The sequence below is a fragment of the Amblyomma maculatum genome, chromosome 1 (genome assembly GCF_055883805.1).
Source record: "Amblyomma maculatum isolate TAMU_Amacu chromosome 1, ASM5588380v1, whole genome shotgun sequence".
Lineage (NCBI taxonomy): Eukaryota > Metazoa > Arthropoda > Arachnida > Ixodida > Ixodidae > Amblyomma > Amblyomma maculatum.
Window position 1 is genome coordinate 448773598 of NC_139344.1, and position 25039 is coordinate 448798636.

At 43.9% G+C, this 25039-nt stretch overlaps 1 protein-coding gene across 3 annotated transcripts in view; it reads right to left on the bottom strand.

Moving 5' to 3' along the window:
* The window catches only part of LOC146209635 (glutamate receptor ionotropic, kainate 2-like), a 363010-nt gene that overhangs the window by 220594 nt on the left and 117377 nt on the right, over nucleotides 1–25039 (bottom strand). For all 3 annotated transcript variants that reach the window (XM_084602915.1, XM_084602911.1, XM_084602922.1), the window contains one exon: nucleotides 15383–15499. In XM_084602915.1, coding sequence (XP_084459041.1) covers nucleotides 15383–15499 — 117 coding nt within the window. The remainder of the gene's footprint in view (nucleotides 1–15382; nucleotides 15500–25039) is intronic.

Below are 25039 nucleotides of genomic sequence, written 5' to 3' on the forward strand. Positions count from 1 at the left end.
AAGCACTACGCTGACGGCGGGACTATTGGAGTGCGGTCACCACCCGGGACACGTTGGCATCTCAGATGTAAGTAAATTTCCTTCTGTCCTGCACATTCTTCTGAAAACAGCGCAGAACTGGTCATGCATGCCAACACAATGCTAGTTTGTTAGTTCGTAAACAACAAGACGCGTTCATAACAAACGGTTGTTTGGTTTTGACAAAGTAAGGGGGGGGTCAGTTCAGTTCAGGCGTTCAGTCGTGTCCGACTCTTCGTGACCCTATGGACCATGTCACGCCACGCTTTCCGGTCTCTCACTATCTTCTTAACATCACATAGCTTCATCTGCAATGCCTCGAGAATGCCATCTAACCATCGCGTTCGCTGCCTACCCCTTCTCCGGCGACCCTCAACCTTTCCCAACATCAAATCTTTCTCCAGCGACTCCTCTCTTCTCATCAGATGACCAAAGTAGCTGAGCTTTAACTTTAGAATTTGACCCTCCAATGAGCAGTCAGGGTTTATGGTCGACAATATCGACTGATTTGATCTTCTGGCAGTCCAAGGAACTCTTAAGAGTCTTCGCCAGCACCACAATTCAAACGCGTCAATTCTTCGGCGGTCAACCTTTTTCACAGTCCAACTCTCGCATCCATACATCACAACTGGAAAGACCATAGCACGGGTGATACGGGTCTTGGTTGGTAGACTAATGTCTCTGCTCTTTACTACGCGGTCAAGGCTAACCATTGCTCTCTTTCCCAGAAGCAGGCGTCTCCTAATTTCATGGCTGCAGTCTCCTTCCGAGGTAATCTTGGCGCCCAAGAACGGAAAATCTGTCACAGCTTCCACTTCTTGTCCATTGATGCTCCAGATTGTGACTAGCCATAGGACTTTCTTGGCAGGAAATACTGGAGTGGGTTGCCATTACCTTCTCCAGTGAATCACATTTTGTCAGAACTCTCTGCCGTGACCTGTCTATCTTGGGTGGCCCTACACAGCAGAGCTCACGACTTCATCGAGTTTCGCAAGCCCCTCCGCCACGACAAGGCAGTGATCCATGAAGGGGAAGGGGGGGGGGGGTGTTAATGCGTTTGCAGTGTCTTGGAAAAGAGACAGTGTCATGGGCTGCACGATTGGAGTAGAATATGCCGTACAAATCATCATTCGTAAGCTCATTGCGGGGTGCATGATGCTGGTGCCGTACTGCGATTCAGCCTTCGGCAAGAATTTAGTATGGGCAACTTCGTAAGTGCCTCGACCCGGTCCTTACGTTGTGCTGCAGTTGAAGCTCCCGCGCTTGTGCATTGAATTTACTCGGACTGAATAAGCGGTAAAACCTACCTGCGTTACGACAGGGCTAGCTCATTATTCAAATGTTCTATAAATATTGCGGATTATGGGATAAGGAGCCGGTGAACACGCGACGGCAGTATGATTCAGCTGTAATCGTACTTAAAGCACCATTGTCGAGCCTTGGGTGCAAGTAGAAGGTAAAAAAAAAAGTTTTTTTTAGCTATTTTTGAATTTTTTCACCTGTATTGGCTTCACATTTTCTTTTGCATAATTTGTTTTGACTGAAGTAATCCACAAAAACTACAAAGTGCATATAAATGACAGACACCAAACTCAGGTCTTCAGTCCAAAAATAGCAGTAAGGTGTCAAGTTAATTATGCATTCAACAGTACCAATAGTATTGATTTTATTGTGTTATTATCTACAAATGAAGCAAAAAAATCTGAACTAATTGTGCTGAGATGCCCCATCGACATCTTCCCTGATATGAAATGTGAATCAAAATGTGTGCAGGTTTTTTTGTACTCAGTGTATGAAATTCATGCAGGTTTTAAATTGAGGAGTGCATGCAGGATTCCAAGCAAAACAAGCCTTTGCTCAAGGTATCATTCCAGTGTGGCGTTTTTGTTTAAATTTATGCATGTTTTGTAGAAACAACTGTAGATGTTGATAAGGAAGTTGATCCGGGGGGTGGCTGCTCCTGGCCCTACGGTGCTGCGATTGGTAGGTCACCGCAGCTTGCGGCGGGGGCTAGCCTGCCACTGGATTTCTATCTGTTGTAGGCAGTCTTTGTACCTACTACCGTTTCAGTGGTGGACGACGGCTGTCGCGACGTGCCTCTCTCTCCCACTTTTTTCTTCTCTATTTTCTCTTCTGTCCGCATGAGGCAGTGGAGGTGGCTCAGCTACAGAGCCAGTAGTAGGCCCGTGCATTTTCGTTATCTTCTTCCTTTAGTCGCAACAACAAGTGGTGGTGTGTCTGGATCTAGCTCATGAATGGCTACCACATTTATGAATCGTTTGGTGGCCGCATGCACTTCCATACATGGTTTGAACAGTCATGTTACATTCTGCAATTTACTTCTTTTTACTTTTTGAATGGATGTGTTTCCACTTTTGAGTGCGTAGCCTTTCACAATTCATAATTGATCGGGTGAGCGTGTTTTGACATGATAAAAGGTTTGGCAGTTCGATAGCATTGGCCCGTCATGATGCACAAGCAGCAGACTGCTTGCTGCTCTGGTGCCAATATCTTCCTAGATATCACTTGATCATCATGTCAGTGTTGAGATCATTTAATGGAAGTGTGCAGATAGCTATAATCCCACATTTTCTTCACTGGCTTGCAGGCAGGAACTTGTCAGCAAAGCAGCTTTAAAAAGGAAAGCTCACAAAAATTATTTCTCTAATTGGCTGTTAAAACTGGAGAAAATTATTGTATAACTAGACTGCTCACTCACCATGTCAACTTCAGCAAAAAAAAAAAGGTTGGATAATAGAGGCAGTTGCACTGCAGTCCTGATAAATATGTTGAAGTTGTTGAAACATAACTTGAGCTTTGAGTGCAAAATGAATCCAAGCTAGATCTCCTAGAGAGCAAGTAAAGACTCTGTACATTCTTCCGAGTTGACGTAGTGGGAGCTAGGGATGAACTTTTGCCTTTCTTGGTGCACTGCTTGTGTTTAACCCGAGTTGGGGTGGAACATTGCATGTTCAGAGGGTGGTAGGGAAGCAAGGTGGTAGGGAAGCAAACTTGGTGGCACTAGGAAGGCTATGAACAATATGAGGATGATAGGCTGCCTTTAGACTGACTGGCTTGCATTTCTCGGTGTGTTTTGTATGTTCGAATGTTCCATAAGCTGCCACATATGTCTTGGATTTGATGTTGAGGTGACTGGAATGATCAAAAACTCAATGTTATGATCGAAGTCCTCAGAACATGCTGTGATTTTACTCCTGGATTAAGTTGCAGACATTGTTTGCTGGTCATACATACCTTTGAGAGGAAATCCAGTAGATGAAGGTACGGGCAGAGTGCTTGCTTATTATTCCAACCTAACTGCCCAAACAACGTCACCATTTTCTGGAAACAGATTGTTCAAGCTTCCAGCCTTCCGGTTGTTCACTCGTGCAATACAGTGAAGCGCATTTACGCCTTGGCACATGGCAGGCTCAGGGGCTTGTTCATCGCTACTGTACTAAGATAGACCTCAAGTGGACTCGAAGTGCCTTTTTCCATTGCCATGAAGTAGGGTTTAAAAGGTTTGATGACGGACATACTGTTTGCTCTGCTAGCAAGTAACGAAGAGTTAGCATAACATTTCTTACAAGTTACACTATCTGGCACCTCTTGATGTGTGTTGTGCCTGCTACGCCACTGAATCCTTTGTGTGAGATCGGAGGTCCCTGCAGGATCACAGACTTTTATAATGCTACTTAAATTATGAGATCGAGGTGGTAGATAGTAAAACTCTGTTAATGGTGAGTTCCAATAACAGACTGTGGTCACTTACAGAACATTCTTTTCTGCTCATTTTGGACCAACTGTATTCCAAATGCAGATCCGAAACACAGGTTTCATCTTCCAAATGCAGATGAGGAGCGACTGCTGAGCCAAGATCGCTCCATGGAGCAGTCTGGATTGCTCTGCCGAAATCAACAGGACCGGCTGGAAATTTACTTGAGTATGTGTTCAGCTGCACCTACCATTTCCAGTAGATTGTCTCTGCTGCGCTTGCTGTGCCCTCTGCAATAATGGTTTATTGGTACTTGCCGCTGCTACAAATGCAAATTGCTGTCATGAACTAGTGCTCACAATTGAGGACAGCAAGTCTGAGAGCAGCAGTATTCTGCAAAAATCTTTTTTAAAAAACCTCAGCTCAGAGTGCGACTGGAAAACTATGTGCAGAAACAATCTTTGTGTGCTATTTGTGAACTCGAAGCCATTCCTCAACTCTGAAACAGTGAAAACAGTGATCTGAGCCTTTGTTTTATTTGAGAATAGTGCCAAAGAAATCTTACCGTGCTTGCCCGCACTCGACTATCTGAAAGAATGGCATAAACTGTTGAGGTCAACACCATTCTAAGACCTATTACAGGTTTAAAACAGACGGCATGTGTACACGAAGCACAGGCTAGCGCACAAAATGACTGGCAATTCCTCTGTCAGTCCATGGGCACTACCTACTTGCGCTAGCATGAGTTCCAAACACAGTCGGGACACAATCTGTGCTGGATGCAGGTGCTCTGTTGTGGAGCGGGCAATCCACTTAAGTTCTGGGATTGTAATTCACTATGTGTGGAGGAAAAGCAAGTGAACATCTCTCTGCTCGCGTATGTCACATTGCCTGCTGCCATCTCTTTTGGTTTCAATATGTGCTAGTGACAGGAATGCTCACAGCACAAGTGGGAGTGGAGACACTGATCTGCGCCATTATGGAAATGCCAAGATGTTAGCATAGGCAAACATCTCTTTGCATCACCACGAAGGTTGCTAAGGCTCAGCTCCATGTATGAGCAAGCGAGTACAGTGCGGGCATATGTCAGACAGCTCGTTAACTATGGGCCTACAGCAACAGCTGCCATACCTTTAATGAGAACTCTTGACTAAAAAGGCACAATTTTACAAAGAGCAAAGTAAATGATGATAATGACTTTTTTTTATGTAACAAAGCAGGTGGTCAGAGTGAAGAACTCATGCCATGACTGTTAATATGCCTCTACTGCCCCATTTGTAAAGCAAGCAGATGGAAGTTCTCGAATGAGCATGTTTACAGTCGTGAGCAGCTCTGTTAGATGTGTGTCCATAGGGTGGCACATTGTTTCATTGTTGAAAAGAATACTAAACAAAAGGTGGGTTGGAACTTAAAGGGGAAAGAACAGAGAAGCTGGCTGTATTTTTGTTTTGTTTTTTCCTAAAAAAAAAGCTGGCTGTAGATGCAGAAATACTGTGAATGGTGAGAGGTGGACAGGTGCCATGCAGTCGTGAACTGCACCTGGACTTTGCAAGGAGCCTCATGCTACTCATGAGCCACAGTTTGGCCATACCTAGCTTATATAAGCTTGACTTGTACAAAACATGCCTGCAAATGTAACCCTGCCTCAAGGCTACCTACACCCTACTGTGGCAGCTTCAGCGTTTAGGACATTTGACTAGTGAGCTGGGTGACGCGGGCTCGGTCTTAGCTGGGGTGGTTGCATTTCGATGGTGGAAAAATGCTAGGTGCCCATGTGCTTTATAGTGTCAGTGCACATTAAAGAAGCGTAGATGGTCTTAATTATCCAGAGCTATCTACAATGGCTGACCCTCGAAGTCAGTTTCTTTTGCATGTTGAACCCCATGATCAAATCAAGGCTGCCTACTGTTAGCATTAGTAGAGTACCTTCGCAATGCCACAAAGTCTGCCTCTCACCACACTCCTAAATTTCGTTGTTTGCAATTCTACTCAGCTTACTTAGTTTGATGACCCCTTTTCCTGAAACAGTAGCAGTTGACGAAAAGAAGTGTAAAAGCATATCTCACGCCCATGCACTGAGCTCCGAGAAAGGTGCTGATTTGGTCATAATTTTTTTTTCATGAGAATTTGGTCAGTGTCATAATATGACCCTTGGAAAGTCATATCTCTACTGAAATGTTCATGTGATAATCTGGGTAGCTTTTATAGATGGCTTGGATGATATCATAAGTGCTATGATGGTGAACTGTGCTTAGTGTCTGCAATACCTTCATGATGAAAATGGTGAATGCAAATTAGACAGATTTTTGCTCTACTTTTGGTTCACCAGTGGGTGCCTAGTGAGTCGTCAGTGCAAGCTATCCATAGGTTCACTTTCTTCTTGCAATTTACATAGCTGTGGAGTTCTCATAATAGCAGAAGTATCATATTTATGGGTCACTAACTTTTTTTTTTAATGTAAGATAAGTAAATATGCCGTCAGCATCCTTAGAGTGCAGCATGCTCTTTACCTGTATTACCTGTTTATCATGGATAGAATAATGGTGCTGTACTCCTGTGCTACTTTCAATGTTCAATTCTACACGGTAGCACATCCCTATACTCAGGGTTAAATGTCTGGCTATGCAGCTGAAGCTAGGCAAGAAAGTGAAGGCAACATACCTCTCTTCCCTTGCCATGTAGAGTGGGTTACTTCAGCGCTAGTGACCTTGCATTAACTCTCCAACTTTCTCCCTTCACTTCAAGCCTGCACATGCCTAGCCCAAATAGTGAGCAAACCACTCTCCTCGGCAAAGAGACTAAAACTTGTTTCCTTTCCTTTCGTACCTTGGCTGCATAGCCCACAACATGTCTCCGTGTATAGCAAGATTCAATGCCATATTTCCTCTTACTGTCGGAGCACCCTCTGCTTCTGCTGTACTACCATTGCAACAGCCCAGTGTTTTGTTTACCACAGAAATTCATGTCTGGGCAAGCTACGCTGGCATGGAGAGGTGCATTTCTGAGCCAACTTTCATGCTTTATGATGATGCTCTCTTTGATCGCCTTTAAGTTGCATCAAACCTGGTCATGTGTGTTGGTCAGTACCAAATGAAGTAAATTTCTTTGACTAACATACTTTGAGAAGGATGGCAATTTGAATGAGTTGGTAAGGCGTCATCTTGAAAGTAGCAGCACGAAAAAACAAGGATGTGAAAGGAGGCAAGCAGGCAATAACTCGCAACTAAATTTTATTGATGCAAATATGAAATATATAAAGCCAAGCAACGCCGCAAACTGCTCAGTCACTGATAAGCAGACAGCAAAACATCAATCACTAAAATATCCGAGCGGTTCTATTTATGTAGATATAGGTAGAGGTACCAACTTGGCTGTGCATTGTAAAGAATGCACTGGTTGCTTTCAGTTTCTTTCAGCTGCGCACATTCTGGCTGTCATCCATTTCAAATCAGCTGGAAAATCATTGAAGCTGAAGGCATTTCACGACTAGGTAATGAATGTGCTAGTGAGCCGTCCATCGTGTTAACATGCAGTGAGTTGGGATATCTAGATTAGGGAAGTGCTCTTAAATTTTAGTGACTCATGTTTTGCTTTCTGCTTATAAGTGATTGAGTGGTTTGCATTGTTGCTTGACTCCTTTATATGTTGCAAGTTAGCGCCTGTCTTGTCTCCTTTCACAGCCTTGTTTTTTCGGGCTGCTTGTTTCAAGATAAAATACAATTTCTGCTACTTAGGTCATAAAATGAATTGTAATGAAGTTCCACATGTCTTAGAAAAGTATTATTGTAGTTACAGGCATGTATTATGGCCCTGCACTACAAATTAAGAGGCTCACTCGATATAAAGCATAAAGGGAGAGCTTGTCTGATCTTGGGCCTAGTGGGCATTAGTGGAATATGGATAGGTTGATGTTAAAATGTACTTGCAGTTAAAATCAAGTAAATGCTTTATTTGTAACTAGGGGCACTTCACAGGATTGGAGGAGGTCAGTTTACATCCCCATTCCAAAGAAAGGCAGTGCCAAAGATTGTTCCAACTACCGCACGATCGTGCTTATTTCGCATGCTAGCAAGGTGATGTTAAAAATCCTGCAAGGTAGGCTGCAGCAGTATATGGATCGGGAGCTTCCGGACGTGCAAGCTGGGTTTCGCAAGGCCAGAGGAACTAGAGACCAAATTGCCAACCTTCGCTGGATCATGGAAAAAGCAAGAGAGTTCCAGAAACCCATTTACTTCTGCTTTATTGATTATGCGAAAGCGTTTGACTGCGTAGATCACAGCAGATTGTGGCAAGCTCTCCAAGAGATGGGAGTTCCAATTCACCTCATCTGTCTCCTCAGGAACCTTTATGAAGGGCAAGAGGCCACAGTCAGAACTGGGCATGGTCTTACTGATTGGTTTCCGATTGAGAAAGGGGTGAGGCAAGGCTGCATACTGTCGCCCTGCCTATTTAACCTATATGCAGAGTGCATCATGAGGAAGGCCGGTCTGGACGAGTCTTCAGCTGGAGTGAAGATCGCTGGAAAACTCATCAACAACCTTAGATATGCGGATGATACCACTTTAATGGCAGAAAGTGAATTGGATCTCAAGAGACTTCTGATGCGCGTACAAGAAGAGAGTGAGAAGTTTGGGCTTAAACTGAACATTAAAAAGACGAAGATCATGGCATCTTGCCCTATCAAGTCCTGGAGCATCAATGGACAAGAAGTGGAAGCTGTGACAGATTTTCTGTTCTTGGGCGCCAAGATTACCTCGGAAGGAGACTGCAGCCATGAAATTAGGAGACGCCTGCTTCTGGGAAAGAGAGCAATGGTTAGCCTTGACCGCCTAGTAAAGAGCAGAGACATTAGTCTGCCAACCAAGATCCGTATAACCCGTGCTATGGTCTTTCCAGTTGTGATGTATGGATGCGAGAGTTGGACTGTGAAAAAGGCTGACCGCCGAAGGATTGACGCGTTTGAATTGTGGTGCTGGCGAAGACTCTTAAGAGTTCCTTGGACTGCCAGAAGATCAAATCAGTCGATATTGTCGACCATAAACCCTGACTGCTCATTGGAGGGTCAAATTTTAAAGTTAAAGCTCAGCTACTTTGGTCATCTGATGAGAAGAGAGGAGTCGCTGGAGAAAGATTTGATGTTGGGAAAGGTTGAGGGTCGCTGGAGAAGGGGTAGGCAGCGATCGCGATGGTTAGATGGCATTCTCGAGTCATTGCAGATGAAGCTATGTGATGTTAAGAAGATAGTGAGAGACCGGAAAGCGTGGCGTGACATGGTCCATAGGGTCACGAAGAGTCGGACACGACTGAACGCCTGAACTGAACTGAACTGAACTGAAGGGGCACTGTGATGCCTGACCTGTTCTTTTGCCAGGCTGGCGACGAGATGGAGTGAGAGGATTTATTTCAGTGTTGGTATGTCTCGGGTGATGTCAACATTGTTTCTTCTCTGGCTTTATAGGCAGTCGCCCTTCAACGAATTCAATCCTAAAGTGAAAGTTTGAATCCAAAAAAATATTAATCTAGGATTACTTAGCAGGCAGAGGCGAATTCATACAGTGACTTACACCAGCATGCCACGCATCATTTCAAGAAAAAAAAAGTATTGTGGTGTTCCTATTCTATGCCTTTATTTCTTGCTCACAAAGCCTCTGCATGTAGGTCTTACACTATATTACGCTTTAATTTGTTGGTTCATGGTACTTTTTACCTTACAGCAAGCTCCATGTGGCTTCAAAGCAATGGCTTCTTCAAGCTCTACAATACCATTTGCCAGAATCGCACAGTGCTATGATGGGCAAGTAGGACATTGATGTAAGTGCTGAAGACATTTTTCAGCATGTGTAGTTTCTTATCTGCCTAACCTACTATTGCATTTGTGGCTCCTTATGTTTTTTTTTGAGGTTCAGGTTTCTTCAGTGTTTTCTTTGATTGCTGCCGTTGCTTACTGGCTATGGCATTTGGCTGCTGAGCCTGAGAATATGGAATGGAATGGTGCCTGGGGCCTGTCGTACAGGAAAAATGCAAATTTGCCTACATGTTGGGCAGTGCCAGTACACAGTTTAAAGAACTTTTTATGGAAGAGGGAGGGCTCTGGAAATTAGCCCAGAAGCGCTCTTTCATGATGTCTCTCATAGCTCAAGTTCAGCTTTAGGGTAATAAAAGGACATTGAGGACAAGCTGAAGCTAGCTTGTGTTATACATTTCTGCATTCTATTCACTAAAATGCTATTTTACAGAAAATGCAAGTTTCTTTTTAAGGTAGGAAAAGCCAAAAGTTTTGAAACAAATCTCATTACCAGCTGATTTTATAAGATGTGAGGATAGTACACCTTGAAGTGAAGACTCATGCACCTTCACTGTAGTTGCTGCAGTTGTTGGGCTAGTTATATTCCTCTGACTGCAAGTTAAATTAGCAGAGTACAGTAGGGGCAATGCAGTCGATATAGGTTTCAGTAGTCTTGACATTGCACTGCTTTCACATAAGTACTACCATCTTTCATTTGAAAATGATTGACAGTATTCTGAGTAGTGGCAGGCCGGCCACATGTGATCAGAGTTCTTGAGTGCATACTGGTTGCAGATTTTCACCATACCGCCATGGCTGGGATGCCACGTACCGGGATGCCAGTAGCACTGCAGCAACTGAGAAGGAAGTGGTTGAGCGTTTAATTGGATAGGAAAATTCAGTGTTATCTGTACTTTGCCTAAAATAGAGCGAGCAGTCTTTAAAGGGCCAGGCTATTTTTACACCAACCGAGAGCCAAGGGCACGGCTCTGTCAAAATACGTTTGCGTAACAACTTTCGTATCGATTCGTGCACGTTCCGCTTGAAAACAGCGAATGTATTCGCAGTTTGTTTCTTATATGCGTAAGGAAATGTGCTATGGAAATAGAACATATGAAACCGGCGCAAAGGTTCTTGTTATTTCTTGCTGTGGAATAAAGATGCATCAAATTCCGTAGAGAAAAACCGATTTTTTTGTCGTCGCGAGTCACACTCATTTCTATAAATAGTGCGCACGGCACACTAAAAATGCAGCTTGAGGTAACGCTGTACAACGGGTGGCTATCCATGTAAAGACATCTGTCATGGTGTATCTAGAAAGAGGATACGAAATGAGATGACCTCAGACACCGATGCTACGGTTTATAAAACAAAACAAAAATGCTATTTCGAAACAACAGAAGGCAACCAAAAACAGTAATGGAATGCTGAGCAGCGCTCACATTTACCCCGCCGTCTTCGTAAACCAAGGTTTATACCGGGACTTAAAAAAAAATAATAACAGCCTCGATCAGCTCGATGTTGTATGAGAGCTCGCTTAAGAAGCCGCATTTACTAGAAAGCTACCAGTATCTCACCGGACCAGCTTGGCTCGCGGTGAGCGCACTATTATTTACCCGAGGGAGTGAACAAACACAAGAGCTCGTCGGGATATGAAGCGAATGTTTGCGCAGATGTGGGATAAACACGAGGCGCTCTATTTCTGGTATCGCGCCGTGCATTGAGGCTGAAAAAAACAAGTTTATAAAAACACTGGCTGCATCCGTCGTTCATCACATTTGCAAGAGTGATTCGAGATGGGTGAAATCGTCGACAAACCGCGCTTTCCACACATAGCAACCGGGTTAAGCCGACACAGATGCAGGCGACACTAGCGACGCCGGAGCGTGTTCGTCGTTTTTGCGACCCTGTAGATGGTGCCTTGGGTCGTAGAGTGTGTGGCATTATAAGGCGCTCGTTTAGCATACAGATAGCGTCCACCGCTCCCATGTAATGCTACTCCGGGCTGTCAACGCACAGGCACTGAGTGACCACGGCTCTTTGTGTACGGCGGCACGATGATGATGATGTATTGGTGACCAGCCCCTTTACAACGGGTGGGCACAAACGGTGGGCCCCAAAGAGAAGAAACAAATATTACAAAAAGGAGTTAAGAGAACGGTAGATAGAAGTAAAGTGAAAAAAAAAAAAATCGAGGGCACTGGCTACTAAAGTGATGAAAGGCGAAATCCTGAGTGCTGCATTCTGCTACTCGACTGCTGCGCATGTAGCGATGAATGCTCCTGCGAGTAAAGCGACCGACTACTCTTTCAAATTCTGAGAGTACATTTATTCAATGCATTCTGCTTGGCATCGACGAGATCGCGCTCCTTGTATCTTCGCAGTTGTTCTACGTTTCGCGTTGGGTGGTTGAGTCTACCGGGTGCACAGCATTAATTGGTAACCAATCAATTATTAATTAGACAACTGCCATTAATGAGTTATGTTTATAAATTTTGCAATATTGGCAATTAGCAATAATTAAATAGTTAGGAATGAGACATAAGTAAGTAATTAATGATTATCGAACAGTAATTAGTCAACTAATTAGTCATTGATTTGTAATTGATAATTGATTGGCATATAACCATGTAAGGCACGCAATCGCGCATACTGGAGTGGTGCTCGGTGATTGGTCAAGACCTCCATGACGTCATTCCGTTTCGACCAATCAGAGCCGCCGCAAAAGCGTGCCACTTCTGCTGACGACAACGATGAGGCAATAAAGGCTTTCGCCTTAAAAAAATAACGGGTGCATTTTCACTCTTTCGGCTGTACAGCGGTCACAGTAATCCACAGCTCAGACAGTCGTTTCTGTCATGTGGCGGGCACGTCACGCTGTCTGACACCCACGTGGCGGTCTGCGCACGCTAAGGTAGACGGTATTGCAATGCTAAACGTGTCTATTGTGAGTTAGTGCGCTGGTCGTGTTGAACAAATATTGCCGCGAAGCCTTCAAAACTGTATTTGTTTGTTTTTAGTAACCGCCGGCGTTTGGCCTTATCAAGCTGATTCTGGCACGGACATCAATTCTGTATTATTTGTTTTTTAATGCTCGATGTCGCGAGACTCACCTTCATCAGTTTCTTTGTTGCACAAGATACGCCAGGATGTCTCAAAGGTTCCGGCCACCCGCGTATGTGTCTACAATGTTGCAGGCTCTGCTAGTAACAGTTTGCGACATTATCTAGATGGTTCTGAACCGCCTTGAAATTGAGCGTTGACGAGATAGACAGGCATTTCTTAGTTCTACGATAGACGAGCATGATTCTTACTATTGCCGCCGCCGAGTTGCTCTGTTCTTTTGTGGGCGCAAGGCCGCCCAATAAAAAGTTAATTTCAGTACTATCCCGCCTGTGTCCTCCTTTGGTGTCTACGGCCTTGTCACCACTACGTGACAGCATGATCAATAATTACTTTTGAAAGAATTCCTTGTTACCATCATTTTGCACGATGGCGAAACAAGAAACTGCTGTTACTGACCACTTACGATACCTCAGGTGGAATTTCTTAGATTCAGGGCATAGCGATATGAAAACCTGTTTGCAGGCAGAATTTTCAAAATACCTTTCCAACCATGATTTAATAAATGTCTCGCAGTTTAAATCCGCTATCACGTAGCCCTCACCCGAAAATAGGTATTAAAGGCGACAAGCTCTGCCATATCCGCCTTGTGCAAAGTAACGGCCACGCCGCTGGTGGCAGAGTCGATTAGTAAATCTGGGAGCGGAGCCGGCCACGCCGTATTCTAGCCTTGTGTTTCTATGCAGTCGTCGTCTCACGAGTTCATTTTCCCATGGCGTTTGCATCGTTGCACAAACAACATCCGCTGCCAATCTATTGTGAAACAAACTACGGGACATCTCCAGCATTAGCTTTTCCCTGAGTAAATGTTCGAAAGCTATACAAAACGCCCTGGAGAATGTATTTACTTGTCCCAGCTTTGCAAGACATACGACTTAGAGCGCGCTGTTTGAGTTCTCTTCGCGTTAAAGAAGCCACTTGTCATTCGTGTCTGATATTTCGATAGGAAAGCATTTGAAAGAATAATATCGCGTCATCGTGAATTATCTAGCAATTGCTACCATTCGCCTTCAGGTACAGGAAACAAAAGGAAACAAAATGTGTTGGTTATTGTGTAAACATGTAAGAGTTCATTTGTTTAGTGCAGTGATGATTAATTTTGCGGTGCTTAATTTTTCAGGTCATTCCATAAGTCCCGAGCTCGAAGTAAATACGGTTATGATGAGATGAGTGTCAGGTGCGAGATTTAATTACCTAAACTGACACGTGCACCAAGCGCGTGGTACATGCATTTAATGGCTATTGACAGTACTAGTAAAGAGCATGTCGAAATATTTAGTCCTTTTACATAAGGGCATATGCTTTAGGAAGCTTAGTTATCAAAAATTGTAAGTGCTCGCCTTATCTCGTTTTATCCATTTCTGATTGTATACTGTATGAAACGTGTCATTGCTACGAACAAATCCATTGTCACGGCTAATTAGGTTTGGGATGCATTAAACATGGCGGTGGTTAATTAGCCATCGCCTTTTAGGACCAGAGCATGATTGCGTTCTCGGAGCCCGTTCGCGTCACGAATTCAGTAGGTTTACCTTTCCTCAGCTTGTACCAGCGAGCCTCGTCCATCTGTGAGCATGTATCTCTCTCGCACCAAAGTCGTAGGTTCGACTTCCAACCCCACTCAAAGTTGATTCAGTTTGATTTCCGCTCAATTATCTTCATTTAGTTGCGGAACGTCCTTGAGAGAACATTTCAAACTGCCGCAGAATTTTTCATCGGCATTTTTTGTTCACGTCCAGCTACAAGAACGAAGACACCAGATTTTTTCGACACGGGGCCCTTATTGACGTCGCATAAAAATGTAAATTCGGCCGATGTAGCGATATGCCTATAAGAAAGCAGCGCTAACAGGATTTAACGGTGGGTGGCGCAGAATGTATCTTATATTGGGTCGAGGCACGCCGCCATGCGCACACATGAAAAGAGCTTGCAAAATAAAAATCGGAATAGTGAAAACAAAAAAGAACTGCGAATATTTTGTTGAAGCGATGATTTTAATTCAGCATATACCCACCATAAAAAGGGGCTTAACATTGAAGCTGGCCCTTTACCACTTGTTTGTAAGCACCAGAAACATGTACCCAGTTATTTCTCCAAGATGGTTGGAGCATCTTCAATATTTTTGAATTATAACAAATGGTATTTTCATTTCACGCTTCAGGCCCCCTTACAAAAAAAATTGGAAGCAGCTGAAAAAATAAAAACAAAAATTGCCGCCGCGGATGTCGTCAATAGTTTCAGTGACGTATGAGCAGCGTGAACTCGTATCACGGAAGGAATTTTGAAAAGGAGCACTTGGCTCCTTTCAGTGGCACCCCTATAGGCGGTGCAAGGGGCTTATAGGTCGTACCATGTATTAATTGCTATCTTCAATTGTTATTCACGTAAAATTTCTTTTTGATTATATGCCATTTCGAAAACTTCTAACAGTAAAACATATTGCAAAGCACAAAACAACCTAACAGTTAGATAAATGTTGACATTTGAACCTTTACCTGCTCATCATAACCGAAAGCTTAACATCAACTTACGATTGAACACTGTTTATATGTGAAAGCTTAATGATTGACGGGTTCAATTTTGTACTTTGGAAAAGGTAAAATAAAGTCAAGTAAAAGGCCCCTTGTTTCACTCTCGAAATGCGGCATCGCGGTGGTCGCAGTGTTTAGCCAAGTGCAAACTGCAGTCGGACCGATTTGCGATGACGCCTCAGAGGCGCGACGATGCTCTCTCTTGCTCACCACAATGGTGGAGACTCGGAAGGTGCGGTTCTGTATGACGTCAGACAGCTCCTCTTGCTTCTGCTGAACGTAACCTCGGCCGAACCGGATGCCGGTCCGCCGCGTCCACGTGCCCACCTGAAAAGGCCACAAGCTGCTTCACTCGCACGGAATTCGTGTGGGGCGGGCCATAAAATATGGTCCTCTATGCTACCTGACTACATGAACAGAAAATATCGCCACATTTATTTCGAAAGCAATACTGCTCGCCGTTTGAGCCGTCAGCGTGGCCCGGCGGTGACCGCCATTGACCTTTGACCTTTAGACGACCCAAGTTGGCAGGAGCTGCCAACTTGGGTCTCTCGTTTCACATGGGACGATTAAGTCACAATCAGCCTGCCAGGACCCTGGCATTCATGTTACTCCTAGAGCGCAATAAGGCGCGTTCTTACGGCTTGGTTAAAGAGGGGCTTTATACGTGGGCTGGCAGGAGCTGCCAACTTGGATCTCTCGTTTCACATGGGACGATTAAGTCAGAATCAGCCTGCCAGGACCCTGGCATTCATGTTACTCCTAGAGCGCAATAAGGCGCGTTCTTACGGCTTGGTTAAAGAGGGGCTTTATACGTGGGCTGGCAGGAGCTGCCAACTTGGATCTCTCGTTTCACATGGGACGATTAAGTCAGAATCAGCCTGCCAGGACCCTGGCATTCATGTTACTCCTAGAGCCCAATAAGGCGCGTTCTTACGGCTTGGTTAAAGAGGGGCTTTATCCGTGGGCTGGCAGGAGCTGCCAACTTGGGTCTCTCGTTTCACATGGGACGATTAAGTCAGAATCAGCTTGCCAGGACCCTGGCATTCATGTTACTCCTAGAGCCCAATAAGGCGCGTTCTTACGGCTTGGTTAAAGAGGGGCTTTATATGTGGGCTGGCAGGAGCTGCCAACTTGGGTCTCTCGTTTCACATTGGACGCTTATGTTAGAATCAGCGTGCCAACACCTTGGAATTTCGTTACCTCTCTAGGCCACTAAGACACATTCATACGGCTTCGTTAGAGCGGGGCTTTATGTGTGGGCTGGGGAAGAAGAAGAAGAATTAGAAGAATGCTCGGTCACCCGCAGCTATTACTTTCGCTCAATATTCGGTGCAGCAGCGTTGAACTTTTTCAATGTTTTTTCTATGCAACATACAGAAAAGAAACGCGTAAAATCCGTTCACTAACGCCTAAAATAGATACTGTGAAGGGTTTTAGAGAAACAGCTAAATTATTATCTGCTCGAACAACGATGGTCAAGACGTCGGTATATACTTATATTATCAAGGAAATGTTGAAAATCCTCTTTACGTTTCATTTTAAAGCACGAAACTAGCCCTATCAGGGTTTCTTCCGGGACACCGGATAAGGAGATTTTGGTTTAACTAGTGCGAATAAAATATGTAATCTTAGTAAATGTCAAATAATTTTAGATCTCCTTTTCGCAAATCGAAGTGACATAGCTCCGGAAATATGGCTAATCGAAGGAAGAATGTGAAGCGAACTTCCTACTACATTCTGTCGCAGCCGCACTCGTAGCGGGACATGATGGAACAATATTGTGCTCGTGGCAGAACTGCGTGATGGGGCTTCAGAGGCTGTGTATTTTAGTCGAAGATTGGGTTGCAGACAGCAACGGTTTCACATAGCCTGAAAAGGAATCCATCTTGCCTTCGCGACTCTGTTTATTCCTTCTGGTTTTGTTTTTTTGGGCGCCTAGGTTTAATTCGCAACCGAAAAGCGGCCTCTGAGGCTGGGATTCGAGCCTGCATCCTTGGTCAGAGTAGTCTGCTAATCCCTGCGCTACCCCAGCAGGTGTTTATGCTTTCTGAGCGTCAAGAAGTGGCCTTCGATTAAAATATAACGTAGTAAAGCGCGACGGGCTGCGTTGTTTTGTGCTCGAACGACGCTACAAATTTTGTTGAGTTTTTTTCGTTGGCCTGTATATAATCGAGAATGCATGTGTTCCTGACACGATAGGTACTGCAATCAGACCACTGGCTTAACCAGTTATGTGCTATGGCATCCGATTAATTGAATTCGACCCATTAGGGTGGTGGGTAGTGCTATTACAAACCAATGTTAGAAATAAAAACGACAGGACAGCAATGCATTGGAGGTTTACATCTCCTCTTGACTGATAGAAAGACTCTTTAGGGCACCTTTAAGGCACATTTCATTTTCGTAGCATGAGACCTAGCGTCAGCAACTGTTGGGCTTACATGTAGTTTCCTTTTTCTGAAGACGTTACAAGGACACTTCAAAATGCGAAAGCGGAGGTCGAATACATACTTCCAAAAAATCTACTACCACGGGCCGTGAGTTAGGGTACAGCTGAGCCACGTGTGACACTTGGTTAAAAAGCCAAACGTGGAAAAGTGTGGTGATGCAATTACATGATAAAGTTCGCTTCGTAATGACATTTTCTGTTCAGATCCAGGCATGCTGCAGCCCATCACTGCTCCGTTAACGGATTGATCCGAAGGAGCGCAAAAACCTGTATTTGGAGCTGTCTCACTACAAGCACGCAGCGTACTCCAAAAGTAATCTGGCTGCATCGTTTGCTTTTCAAGCGTGTAATAGAGTCCTTATGACATCGTTCCAGCTTTCAGTTATTCCTGTTTCAAAAACATCTAATAGTCAAATTTCAAGATCTTTTCCTGCCTCTGGCGGGCTTTAAGGACCCCAGTATATGGCTGGGAAGAGATTCATGCACCCTGCTGTTAAGAAAAAAAAGATAGGCACATTATTTATACACAGGACAAGTAAATACCGCGGTAAGGCTTTCTAAAAAGAAGGCTTCTTTCTTCGCAAAGTGCGCTAGATAGCACAGTCTGAAAACGGCTCATTTAGAGAACAGGTTCGTAAAGTATATACAGGCGGAGCTTTTCAATATACACATTAATGCTCCATTAAAGCAACTTATTTCCCCTTTCCGCGCAGAATTGGTGTCTTCTGTCTGCGAATGATCGCGTAGTGTGGTCTACAAAGACGGATAGAAGACCTGAGAAAATAGCTGAAACGATTTATCAACCACCCCGACATACCATGCAGATCTCACTCAATATCTCCAAGCCAACCATGGCGGCAGTAAATGAAAAGGACGGTACATCGGAGAAACTTCCACTACTACTATTACTAGTTGCCAGCGCCCAGCATATTGTTGCTATTTTGATGCATCTTCTTGGAACAGAAACTGTGGCCACAAAAACAAAGCAAAAAGTTATAATGACTCCTTAAATGTAGACGGCATAGCACAATACTAAACTATACACATTATACTGTACTCGAATATTAATACAATGACACGTGGTCTAAATTTCCGGAGTCCTCCACTACGGCGTCTATCATAGCCTGAGTTGCTTTGGGACGTTAAACCTTACAAACCAAATACAATGAAACTCACCACAAACACGCCTTAGTAAATGTTACTCACCAGAACGCGTTCACTAGGAGCCTCTCAAAGGCGCTTGGTGGCAACATCCAGTCATGTCCTATGGGTTGCGTGCATGCCTGTCATGCAGAGTACCTGGCTTCGAACACCAATTGCAATTCTCTTATTTATTTTATTTTATTTTATTCTCTTACGTATTTTCTCTGGGCTACAGGCTATGCTTAAAATTTACGGTTCTCAATTCAATGGTAAGGCTGCTTCTTTTCGGCTCAAGGAGCACAATACGCTGACGGGTAAAATAAGTAAATCACAACAATTTATCTCCCGATGGATAGATAAATAGATCGATTTATTGAAAAAAAAAAAGGCAGGGAGGCTGACCGGAATGATTACAATCTTGCTTGATACTCTGCACTGGGAAAGGGGAAAGAAAATGACAGAGGATCATGATGGGTGACGATGTGAGAGAAGGCATATGAAAATATATACAGGCACGGGAGCTTGCTTTACAAGCGCGAATCAAGTCCGGTGGCGCACAAAAAATAGGGTAAAGAGCCCGCACTGCCTGGACACCCTTCCCTTTTTCCTGCCAAGCGCTCAGCAGCAGTTCTTCCAACAAAGGCGTCTTGTCCTGATGCTTCAAGGAAGCGGCTAGCACATTTATTTCACGCGTATACACTGGGCAGACCAATAACATATCAATATTGTCCACAGTCTCAGTGACGCCACCAGAAGATAAAAAAATTCTGGGCCTCCACTTATCCAATGAAATGCTAGTACCTGCGCGTGAAAGCCGCGTTTAAACGCAGTTTATGTTGCAAGCATGCATGATGGCGCAGAATTTCACGCGAAACATGAAATGTCAATGTTCGGTTGAGCCTTGTTAGACGAGTGGGTCGGGCGTCTGGCTGAGCCCAGTACACTGCCGTAGCAATTCTCATACAGTTCATTAAAAGGCACGTCGTATCCCCTCTTGAAAAAGGCACAGCTGCTTGGAGGCCATTCCTGAGGGCACTTTTCGCTTCAAGACATGCCTGTTCTTTTTCCATTTCTGAGGTGAAACATTACTCTGTGACCTTGCAGTCGGGCAGATGTAATGAACTCCATAATGTTTAGTGCGAGAGACCTTTAGGCGGTGTGGCTGTAAAAATTTCAAAAATTTTAAATGCATTCTATGAGCCCGGGAATATACACCATTTCTGAGGTGGTTCCCGATATATGTAGCGAATAGATTCCCAAAGAGCTACAAGTTCAGCAGCGGTTGGCGTAGAAGTATGTTTTAAAAGGAAATATAGAGTCGTTTTCTGAGCGGGTATGACCACAGCTCCAGCAGATGCATGTGCTGACGCAGATCCGTCAGTGTATGCGTGAATATAATTAGGATATTCTGACCAGATGTGCGGCAGAGCAAGTTGTTTGAGGCCACTAAGTAGCACCATTGATTTCTTTAGTATCCCAGGAACACTAAGGTGCACCAAAGGTTTATTCATCATCCATGGTGGTTGGGCGGGACGACATGGGAGGGCTTTTCCCGTTGGTACTTGCGACTAATGGCCGCGGAGTGTACTTGTAAAACGGCTGTTCGGCCGCTCGTCCAGAATCTTGCTCAATGGATGAAAACGATGTCATGTAAGTGCTCGTAAATATACAGGGGGTAGTTTCTGTGACAAGTACATGGATATTGGGTGAGGATGTGCCTCTTCAATTGTGCCTTTTTTAGAGTCGTGTGTGTGTGGCCTGTCCAAGGCATATTTTCAGTGCCAGCGCTTACACGCTCTCTAAATTCCGCAAGCAGGAAAAGCTCATATTAGAGAGCACTGGCAGACTGTAACGGATGTAGCCAACGGGCAGATTGTCGTACAGCCTTAGTAGGGAGCGCTCAGTTGGACCCCATTTGATGCCAGCTATAAAAGGAAGTACATAGCAAACATTGATTAACTGTTTCTTCTTTATATAATATTGTCACGTAGCCGTTTAGGCCCGTAACCAGAAGGTTGGTTTTAATAGGGGGGTTGACCTAGAAGGCACAGAAGAGTAGGTCCAGAGAGCACTGAGAGACAGCAGCCGACTTCAGCTTCTTCTCGAACGCCACGAGACCACTTCTTCCTGTCCGCGCACGAGACTCTCGATGAGCTGCCGCCTAGCGGCTGCTGTTGCACACGCTACAATATGTTTCGACCAAGATAGTCTGCGGTCAATAATTACTCCCAAGAATTTGTGATTGGAGACGTACGGTATCACAACTCCATGAAGAGTAACAGGCTGACACATTTTCCGATCACTGCACACTTTTCTGCCGCAAAAGCAAGCCTTGACGCCGAAGGTACATCGATGTCGATTGCCGTGTCATCCAGGATGGGTGACACGGCAATGATGCTTGTATAAATTATTGTGCATTTGTTTCGAATAAATTTGTTGAAAGTTAGTGCTCTATGTATCTACTCGTTCTTGGTCCCAATTTCAACGTTGCTCAAGTATATTTTTGCTGCAACAAGTCCTTTTCAATGCACTTCCCTGGATACTTCTATAACGTTCACGCTCATTGCCGTGGCCCCATGCGCTGGCAGGACTCTTAAGTTCTGCTTTCGGAACCACATCTTGCTGGAAGAAATAATTAAATTTTCGGTGGCTCCCTTCCTTCATCTGGTCACATAGTAAGAGTGTGCAAGATCATGAAAGCATGCATAGTACAACACGCAAGCGAGGCTCTACAGACAACTCTTGGCTGCTCAGCTGTTCGACCTCTGTGCCGCTTGAGAAGCTTCTCTCCGTCTGCAGCAATTCTTCTGCACCTCTCCTCGCACCACAGAGGTCATCTGAACCACACTGTTGTACCAGCTACGAAATGCTGTCAAGCTGAAGTCGCAGTCAATAAAAGAACCGAGTTCGTGCCCTAGAACAGTTAGACCTACCGCTCGGTGTCTCTCGTCTCCTCACTCTAGGGCCAAAATTCACAGTTAAGACTGCGCGCTTGCCACCAGAACTGCTCTGATTGGTGCACAACATATCGCGGCATTAATCTGCCAGTGAGCATGGTCTCTGAATTTCAGAAGCCATTGACGTTCTTTCCCGCTCCAAGTCAGCCCCATTCAGACAACAGGTCAAATGAGTCCGGACCTTCCTCGAGGAGAGCGGCCTAAGTGCAGTCTCAGATGATAAAGAAGGTAGTTTTGCAATTTGATCCCCTGAAATCTATACGTAAAAAGCTGATAGTGATGCCCTCCGTGTTTGCTTGCCTTGAAGACATCACGTTATCTAAAATTAAGAGGCAAGCGATAAAACTATGTTACAAGTTGAACCTCTGTAGTCTAAGAGCATTTCAGACGCCAAACAAGGCTTTCTTCATGTATTTTTCAGTGAAAAACTCATACACTGGAGATGCATTTTAGACATATTGTGTCTCAACAAGGTTTGTAACAAAGGGAGGTTTCACAGTTCTTCAAATGTAAGCTCAGCCTGCTTAAGATAGAAGATCCGTTTTTAGTAACGTTCTAGCAAAGTCCTTGATGTTATGCAGTCGGGAAAATGTGACAGCCTTCGTGCTTTTTTTGTCGATATCAAAGACCGGTATGTTTCACTGCCTCATGATCAGCTACCTAAATGTGTTGAAGATTGCATCGACTAGTTTGGAAACGTGGCTTTTCAAAAGTCAGCAGGTATTAACGTTAGTAGTTTTTTAGAACGTTTATCCTTTAATCTGATCTAAACCCTTATCTTGTGGAATGATAAGCCTCATCTTCAAAAAAAAAAATAAGAAATTTGCATTGGCTCCTGCATTGCCCCTATCTTAAGTGACCGCTTTTTAGCCAAATTTGAAAAAAGTGAGGTATGGATAGATTAAACAACATGCAGGTGGCCAATGTTTTTAGATATGCGGAAAATGTCTTGATTTTTATTGACAGTGACCATGATTCCTTTGAATCCCAGGCATTTAAAACACTAACTATGCTCACACAACGTTATAAACCACTTGTTCTAACATTTTAACTGCCTTCTAAAGACAAATACGAACCTCGCAATAACAAGCCTCTCCTGCATTTTAGTACTACACTATCTAGACTGCTCAAAATAGCGATAGCGAACCTCTGCCGTCCTTCCAAAATCCTGTCCGCACTTCTTCTATCTAAGCCTGGAACAACAGTGCAGAAGGATATCGCATTCTGACTATCCTTGCCACCTTCCCCTTTCAGTAGCGGAAAGTTTGCTAAAAAAAACTGAACATGGAGCTGCATTCTCACGCGCGGGTACCCTTGAAACAAAAAAAAACCTCTGTTAGCAATTACATATTTGCATACCATTACTGACAGTCTAAAGCGCATTGTAAAAAGGATAGATGTGTCAATGGTTTTATCCGGCCCTGAAAAGCTAAACGGCCTATGCAAAATAAACAACGGTGTTCGTCCTGTCTCCAATCAATGCGCAATAAAACATCAAACTCCGCTTGTTGAATGCAAATTAGGTGTAGTGTACTAGATTCCGCTTTTATGTGGACGTCAGCAATATGGAACAAACAGGTCGCTGCCTTCATGACCGCCTCCGTGAGCATAACCGCCATGTCAGTAACAAAAATGAACAATACGGTAAGCTTGGCAAACATTGCAACACATGTACAAAGTGCAGCCCATTACTCGACAAGTGTTTTTAGTTGGCAAAAGTAAGGACCAGCGTACCCGTGAAATTATTGAAGTGGAGAAGATAGCCAGATCAGGAAGTGTTTGTGTAAGCCCAGCTTCCGTCAGAATCTAAAAAAAAATTGCCTACCTACCTTCCCGTTGATTATCGCATGCATTCAGCTATGACATGGCAGTGATGCTTGTATAGATTGGTGTGCATTTGTTTCCAATAAAGCTGTTGTTAGTTAGAGCTATCTGTGTCTACTCGTTCTTGGTCCCTTGTCTTTTTGCGTTAGTGCTCCGAAGTATGAACCAACAAACCCAAATTTCAAAGTTGCTCAAGTGGAGTGCCTTCGCTCAGCATAACCTCGAAGCTTTGCTGATCTAAAAAGTACTCGTTCCAGATGCGTGGCTAGGCCAGAACGGAAAGGGAAAATTAGTATATTTCACATCTTTTATCTTATCTACGCTATGTGACATACCTATCTTCTGCATATGCACGAGTTACAAAGGTTTAGGTGTTTAGGGGCTTTTGTTAGAGCAGTGCCACAGCTGTTGTAGGATACACTGCTTAATTTGTTAATGAATAATGGGAATTTGGGCTAGTTAAAAGCTTTACATGAAGAATAAAAGGCACCAAACGCAACGTAGACACAGAGAAGAATACAACAGAAGAAGCGCCGTCCTGTTGAATTCTTCTCTGTGTCTATGTTCCGTTTGCGCCTTCTTATTCATCCTGTTCATAAAAGCTAACTTTTTACACAGCTCTCAATATGTTTTATAAAAGCTAGGCAGCAATGAGGACTAGTTGGCTGTGCATTTTGAATATGCTACAGGAGGAAATAAACAAGACATAAGATACACAAAACAAGCGCACACTGGAAAATAAATTTTATTTAGAAAAGGGAGCGCATTAACACTGTTCATCTAGATTCATGATGTCAGTGTATTTAACCATTCAGTACTGCACGCAGCGTCACACACTTGCACTGCTTTTGCTTATGTAGAGTTTTACCTCGCCATCTGTTTGTTTGACAGAAGGGCTGCTTAGGCATACTCAAAGCTCATGCTGGAGACAAGAAGGCAATGAAAGAAGCTTTTGAGATATCGAAGACTAGTGCGACAGGTTTCAAAGCACCCTTCTATTCGCGCTAAGATTTGAGAAGGTAGCTCCGATGAAGTGATTTTTGCAAGCTACTTTCTTAGTGTTTAATTGTGTTATATTCCAAACACGTTTATATATACACCTTAGAATAAACAAAAAATTCATATATAGAACACAGGTGTGACAAAGCTTATACATTAACCTGGGCTTATGCATGGACATTGTTAATTTAACCCCTTTTCAGCGCGCACTGCCGTTGTATTCATAAATGTGGCGCAACAAACACAAACACAAGAGAAGATACACAACACACGCACACTACCAACTGTAATAAGAATCTGAAAACACTTCCTCTTCACCACTCATCCTCTTCTACAATCAGGTACATCTCATCTTTCTCTTCTTTGCCAAGGGGATAGTGGCACTTACTTCCTAGCGGACCATAAACATCGCCCAAACTGCAGTTGTCAGTGCACACTTGTCCTGTGTACTTCGCTTTGTCCTGTCTAATTACTTGCGTAGCTATTATAATT